The sequence below is a fragment of the Pavona decussata genome, unplaced genomic scaffold, assembly GCF_977016875.1.
Source record: "Pavona decussata unplaced genomic scaffold, jaPavDecu1.1 SCAFFOLD_283, whole genome shotgun sequence".
Classification (NCBI taxonomy): Eukaryota; Metazoa; Cnidaria; class Anthozoa; order Scleractinia; family Agariciidae; genus Pavona; species Pavona decussata.
The window spans coordinates 1-7,500 of record NW_028145684.1 but is presented as its reverse complement, the minus strand read 5'-3'; the positions used below and the strand labels follow the sequence as shown (position 1 = coordinate 7,500).

The 7,500-nt window shown below is 39.0% G+C and overlaps 2 protein-coding genes across 2 annotated transcripts; one reads left to right on the top strand and one right to left on the bottom strand.

Annotated features, from left to right (window-relative positions):
* Positions 1-602: 602 nt before the first annotated feature.
* Positions 603-5,233, top strand: LOC146455191 (uncharacterized). Its single transcript, XM_085094564.1, has 3 exons — positions 603-1,963; positions 2,806-3,028; positions 3,415-5,233. Exons 1-3 carry the CDS (start codon positions 944-946, stop codon positions 4,140-4,142), a joined length of 1,971 nt encoding a protein of 656 aa, XP_084950690.1. The 5' UTR covers positions 603-943; the 3' UTR covers positions 4,143-5,233.
* LOC146455190 (uncharacterized) lies at positions 5,196-6,471 on the bottom strand. The gene is made up of 4 exons (XM_085094565.1): positions 5,846-6,471; positions 5,626-5,746; positions 5,418-5,522; positions 5,196-5,333 (listed from the first exon to the last, which is right to left on the bottom strand). Exons 1-4 carry the CDS (start codon positions 5,950-5,952, stop codon positions 5,274-5,276), a joined length of 393 nt encoding a protein of 130 aa, XP_084950691.1. The 5' UTR covers positions 5,953-6,471; the 3' UTR covers positions 5,196-5,273.
* Between the last annotated feature and the right edge of the window lie 1,029 nt (positions 6,472-7,500).

Below are 7,500 nucleotides of genomic sequence, written 5' to 3'. Positions count from 1 at the left end.
AAGAGGGCAACATCCCATTGTATGTCCATAAAGAATCTAACCACCCACCGTCAATCCTGAGGAACATTCTCGAATCCATCAACAAAAGGCTATCTGAGATTTCATCAGATAAAGAATGCTTCGATAGCGCTAAAGGCGTTTATCAAGAAGCGCTTGACAGAAGCGGCTACCACCATAAGCTCTCCTTCTCACCGAGCCAGCCTTTTCACCCGCGGAATGCTAGACGGCAAAGAAATATCCTGTGGTTTAACCCTCCATTTAGCAAGAACGTGGCAACAAACGTGGGGAAATGCTTCCTTTCACTTATCGACAAACATTTCCCTAAGTCTAACCCCCTTAACAAAATTTTTAACCGTAACACAATAAAATTAAGCTACAGCTGCATGGGTAACATCAGAACAATAATATCTAATCATAACAAAGCTGAAATTAAGAAATCCGTACGCACCAACAATCAAAAGAAGAACTGTAATTGCCGGAATCCTAACTCGTGCCCTATGGATGGAAATTGCAACGCAGAAAATGTCATCTACCAGGCTGAAGTCACCACTCCAACCACAAAGGAAACATACATCGGACTTTGTGACACTACTTTTAAATTAAGGATACCGGATACCTTCCAGAGGCGTTTTTTTGCCAAAAAACAATTTAATGCCAAATTAAACATTTCTAGTCTCGCTACATTTTTGCCCAAAAAAATATATGAAATCTTGAGACGCGCGCGAATTATCAACAAGAACGTTTTTTCAAACGAAATTCTTTCACCCGCTTGAGTGTTATAAGCCAATTAAAATGTGTCAGCGTCCGGGCTTCCCGTGACGTTTTTCGCGGTAAAACATCCGGGGTCATTCATTTCACGGCGCTTCTCTTCGGTTTGTTTACATTTGCGACTTGTGATTTATTCTTACCAAGTTTTCGCTTTTGTTCGATTTGCACATCCCGTATGGAGAAAAAAAAGAAAGAAAAGAGTCCATGCTCAATATCTAAGAAGAAAACTGGTCCAAAGAAAAAGAAGAAGAAAGTTTTCGACGAAGGATTGCGAAAAAACCTTGCCGAAACCGATAAAGGCTCTTGGTTTAACCAGTCTTTATTCCTCGAAGATGATCAGCTGCCCTCGACAAGCTCGGCGCCAGAAGGTGCTAGCCGGCTCAAACTTGAAGGTTTGTCGAAGAAAAGCGATGATGACTCTGATGAATCGTTTTCCGAAAACGAAGAGACTACCGCTGATTCAGCTGTATGGACTATTGTTGATAGACAAAATCTAAATCTTCAGTTCGAAAGGAATGCACTATGTCGATTCTGCGGAGGTGAAAGTGTCAGCATTCAAGAAATCGAAAAAGTCGGACTTGGAGCTATGTCGAATTTCCATTGTAAAAACCCGGAATGTTCATCTCACGTGTTAGACAATTCCTTTCACACAACGCCTAAAACAAATCGGTTTTACGATTTGAATCGAGGATTATTGCTGGGACTTAGAATGGTAGGTCGTGGTTATTCGGCTGCGCAGAAACTTTTGAGCATTTTAAATCTTTCAAGCCCAGTAAACAAAGCGCCGTGGGCTGCTCATACGAAGGCCATCGAGGATACCGCTTGTACCATCCTTGAGCAAGAACTCGCCAGTGCTGCTCTCGAGGTCAAGCGATTGAAGTTAGCGAATGGTGACATCACGGCTGTGGACGACAACGCAACTGATGAAGAATTGCGAGAGGTCGTGGCTGAAGCAGGGGTTTCAATAGACGGCTCTTGGAGCAGCAGAGGCTGGTCTGCTCGTGATGGAGTTGTGGCCGTGATATCCATCGATACTGGAAAAATTCTCGATGTGGTCCATTTGTCGAATCAGTGCAACGGTTGCAGTCAAAAGGAGAGACAGCGAGAAGATGGCACCCTGTCAAAGATGGAGTTTTTGAGGTGGTACATTGATCACGAGCCGAGTTGTTACCTAAATCATGATGGAAGTGCCCAGGTTAGCTGTTTTTTCTTGCATTTTCGTTCTTTCTTGTTTTATATTCTAAGGGCTGTGGAAATTATCAGTTTTATTAATCTGGCCTTGTGACATTGTATTTTTGCCTGAGTTTTGTTTTTAATAACCTAATGATCAGTCATTGAAAATTTGAAAGGGTAAAATGTAAATATATAACAAAATACTGATAACAAAAATAACAGTAAGACAAATTTATCCTCCAAGAAAGCACTATTTTGCTCGAGTAAGTGAATTTCTGATTCTTGTAGACTTTGGCTTACTCAGGAAAGTTGAAAAGTTGAAACATGGGAAAGTTACTTTTCAGTAACAATTATAATGGATGAAGCAGACAATCATAGATTTACAGGGGACAAAAGTAGATTTCAACAACAAATATGATAACATTTTGTTTGAGGAAACAGCAGTGCTTTGTAGTAGTTACAATATGAACTTTCTGACTGAGTGGGAGGGCTGGACAAGGACATATTTCATGCAATGTCCAGGTGTATGGACTGAGTTCAGCAAGGTCCATGCAAAGTGAAAAACATTTTCCTGTTAAGCCAAACCTAAGTCAGTCAATAAGTGTTGTAGTGTGGCCCTTTATTAAACCTTATTTTAAGAATGTTTTTGTGAATGTTTTGAATTGGACACAAAGAGTAAGCTGTTGACATTATCAGTGCAGGACAACTTTTCCAACCAGCTCATTTCAACCTGTTAGTCCTAATAGGTCAGTTTGCACTATAATTTTCTATAGGATTGCATCGGTGGACTGTATGACTGGTAGGATTAATAATTATTTTTTAAATGGGCAACAATAATAAACAGCATTTCAATTATCTTTGCAGTCAATGGAGGCAGAAGGGGCTCGCCGCTTATATTGTCGGTCCCTTGCCAAACACAACCTTAAATACATTCCCTTTGTGGGAGATGGAGATAGCAAAAGCTACAAGGCAGTGGTAGATTCAAACCCTTATGGTGCTGGTGAATTCATACCGAAGGAGGACTGCATAGGGCATGTCACTAAGCGCATGGGCACTGCTCTAAGGAAACTTCACGAAACTTACAAAGGTATTTTAATATTATAAGAAGATTCTGTGGTATACATTTATTTTACCTACCTATTTACTTATCTGTAGTTTTTAGTGTGTGTACTTTCCTCTTCTTTTACTGTCCTGGCCGCCTTGATTAGCACTGCTATCTGCGGAGCCAGGGGATTAAGGATTTATTGACAAATAATAAAATGTTGTTATTTGTTGTTTTGTTGTTAATACATATTTTCTATTACTGTCCTTCAAGTTGAAACCCAATAAATAATACAGCAAAAATCAAATCACTTAACTTTTGTTTTGGGGTACAGCGCTGACATCTATTTGCAAAGGACTAATGTCAATCTTAGCCTACCAGGACCAAAAGTGTCAGAAATAGACTTGCATGTTTCTGCATTCATGTTTCAGGTAAGAAACTTGATGATGGCCTTGGTCTTAGAGGGCGAGGAAGACTGACGTTGACCAGGATTGATGCATTCCAAAACTTTTATGGGAAGGCAATCAGGGATAATAAAGGTGATGCCAAAGCGATGTCACGGGCCACCCATGCAATTCTAAAGCATTATTCCAGCACGCCAGAGAAGCCACGCCATGAGGACTGTCCAACAGGAAGGGACTCCTGGTGTAGCTACAACCGAGATGCAGCTACTGGTGAGAAATCCCATCAGCCGATTAAAGATCCTTTGCCTGAAGCAGTTGTTAAGGTTGTGCAACCAGTCTTTGACAGACTTGGTAGTGAACAGTTTCTTGTTGGTTGCGAGAAATGCCTTGACCAGAACAGAAATGAAAGCTGGCACCATGTGGTTTGGAGTATGGCTCCTAAAGAACAGTTTACTTCCCAACAAGAAGTAAGCGTGGCAGTGTCACTTAGTGTGTTACTTTTTAACAATGGCATGGAAAGCACCATGACCAAAATTTTGCCTGCCATGAATATGACAGTAAATGGCAGCATGCAAAGTAAGTGGCGGGAAATCGATGCTGAACGAATCAGGAGCTCTGACTATAAGTCAAATCCAGTTGTAAAGAAGCGTAGAAAAAAGCTCCGAAAAGAAAAGTCTAAAAAACAAGAGGGTTTTGTTCACCAAGAAGGTATTATGTATAGCTCAGGAGGCTTTTATACAAACACTAGTACATAGAGCTAGACTGCCATTTTTTTTTTTCAATAGGTTTTTCCAGTGACATTGATTTGATTGGTTCTTTGTAGTCATTAACCCTTTGTTCTCTTAGCAATATTATTTCCAGTAAATTGATCTTTGCAGTACAAAAAATAATCATGCAAAAAGGTAAGGAGAACTGAGAATATGATCACCAAATTGGCAAAGAATGAAAAGAGAACCTTGCAAGTATTGTTATGGATATGAACAAAGACCATTACTGATAATTTTTATGTTGAATGTGGAGTTGAAATGGTTAATGACATGACTGATCCAATAATATTGTCAAGTGGTATAGCTGTCCAGAAATGTAAAATTCTGGATTGGTATTTTGTTACGCACAGAAAATATATGTTATTTGACCATAATTCTCCCTGTTTGTGTGGCAAAATAGTTCAGTGAGGAGTAGTTCCAGCAGAAAATATTCATACTCTTCCCACCGAAGGTTTTTGCATCTCTTCTCACCCTCAGAAAATTCCAGTTGAGCTCCATACTTTGCTTCTAACATTTTGGCTTTTAAGACCCCCTCCCCATAGGAATTTCTAATGACCTTTCATGGTGTGAGCATGGAATTTTTCTGGAACTGCAAATTACAAATTATGGAAGCACCATAATTGGAGGGGGAGGGGTGGGGGAGTTTTAAAACAAAAAATAAAAAGGAGGGAGAAAATAGTAGTCAATCAAGTATCGTTTAGGTTTTATTAAAGTGATTATTGCATTTTCTCTTGTTGATATTCTGTACATACAGTGTATATCCTCATTTACAATTTCTGACAGAGTGATTACAAAAATGATATTTTTTTCGCAACGATATTTTGTACATATATCCTACATTTACAATTTCTGACAAATTAGATTTTTTAATGACTGTTGAATTTTTGCAATCAATACAAATAATTATGATAAAACAAATTTCTTCCATGTATGGTTGTCAAAGGGGTGGTGGTATTTAATCAAACTCAACTTTTCAAAATAAATCCATGGGTATATAACCAAGAAAACGTAAGACCGAAAAAGTTCGCCTAGAAATAATAATAACTATTTTACTATTTAAATAAAATCAAGCATGCTTCGTGTGTTGTCAGAAGTGTATATTGCTTCTGGGTTCCAGTTTCATATCCTGGGAATTTTCAGGGCTTCACAGAATTGCTGCATCGTGACTTTGAAGGCATCCTACACAGAAGTAAAAACACCATTTTGTACTGATTTTCATACAAATATTTGTAACAAAGGTTTATCCCAACGCAAATTACTGACCTCTCTGATCTCTCCTTTGACGTCCCCGGGAGCTATATACCTCAGGAAAGTCAACACAAGGTCTGGAAAGGAGAATTCTGCATCTTGCGGGCCAACTTCTTTCTTCTATAAATCAAAATAATAAGGTTGACTGGCTAAGCATGAGAAAGGTATTCCTATAATGGAAGTGAACTAACTGGCTTTCGTGAAAAGCAAAGGTTTGCCTTACCAATAGTGCATAAGCCCAGGTACAGTAATGGAGATATCGTGTTCTTCGATGCCCTTTCCCTCGCCGCACATTTCGTTCAACACTGGCCTCCAGGTTGCGAGTGAAAAAATCACCATCATACCTGCAAAGCAGAAAAACTCGGATATTGAACTGCAAGCTTTCGACGGCAATTTATTCGCAAGGATAATAATATATATATACAAATAGTATTTCAACGTACCCCAGTGACCGCATTTCGGTCTGAAGCTGTTGTTTTGGATCGATACAGCTCGCCGTCGAGGCCACTGCCGATTTCCTCTTCTTTGATGAATTTCTTTTGCGCGGCATTTTACAAGTCAATCGGAGAAATTCTGGATGGTAATAGAGCAGTGATCACGCACTCAACTTTTTTCCCGCGAACTGCTAACCGACACCAGTAATCTCAGGGGACTCAGCAGTAGGTCTCCTGTAATTCTATTGGCTTTCGACGTCGGCGGCATCCTCAGTGTTGACATATGGCGCAGCAAGGGCGTGAAATGTTTGTAAACCTTTAGAAGCGAAAAAAACCTACTTCGTTTTTACGCGAGTGTACCCTCTTTAAAGCAATTTATAGGGTATAAGGATTTGACGGATTGCCTTGAAATTTGGCCCGAAGATTCTTAAGACACCGCGCAAAACAACTGTGTGAGGGATTTCCGTTTTGTAAAATTGATCTCCCGCAATGGCATCCGTCGTAGAACGTATCGGTGAAATTTTGATCATCAAAATTGACAGTAAAATTGCGAAGCAACCAATAGGAATATCGAAAAAGCCTCACACAGTTTTGAAGATTATTGCCTTGTGATTGATATGATGCAGTAGTTTTGATTCTGCAGTCGAATTCCATACCCGATAAATTCGCTCAAAGAGACATCGGTCATTTTGGGCTTTTGGGACGCACTCTCCTTACGGCTAGGAAAAATCAAAGCGAAATAATTTTTACCGGGTAGTACATTTCATTAGCTTTTTACTGATATATAGTTTATGGTTGTTGCATTTAAGACAGCGCGCAAATATTTTTTTTCGCGGAGGACACCCGCGAAGGTATCCGGTAACCTTAAGATTCGGAAACCATTTATGTTTATTTCGTAATGAGCGCTACAAACATGCTACCGCGCTTAGTAAGTATATCTGGAGCCTAAAAGATCAACAAATTGCGTATGAAATTAAATGGCGGCAAGTTAAACAAGCTAGGTCCTATTCGAATGTATCTAAGAGATGTAATTTGTGTTTGTGGGAGAAATTTTTCATATTATGCAGGCCGGAAATGTCATCTCTCAACAGCAGAAATGAACTCGCATCAGGTTGTAGACATGCTAGGAAATTTCTACTAAACAGTGTTCTTTTTTAGTTACTGATAACGATCCCGTGTGACACGTCACGCAAAGAAGTTAGCATCTATTGTCTATTGTTCTGTATTTTCAAATTTCTCTTATTGTAACCGTTATTTCTGGCAGTTACCTGATGATTGCTTCACAAGAAGCATGAAACTCAGAGTAGCGAATAAATGACCGAATAACCTATCTCTTGCATTTCATTATTATCATTGCTCTAGTCCAGCTATCGAGCACTTTTAAGTTGATGAAGATTTCAACCCATTTTTGGATTATAAATACATATATATATATATATATATATATATATATATATATATATATATATATATATATATATATATATATACCTGGATTTTTGAAAACGTGGCCCCCAGAAATTGGGCACATTTTGAGACCTTCTAGGCTGAAGGAATATGCTAGTCATTAACAAGACTTCAATTAGGGTTTATCACAAGATTTCAAGCAAGGTCAAAGAATAGTATGGGAGAGAAAAAGGAAAGAGGCTTTTCTTTGGAATTAG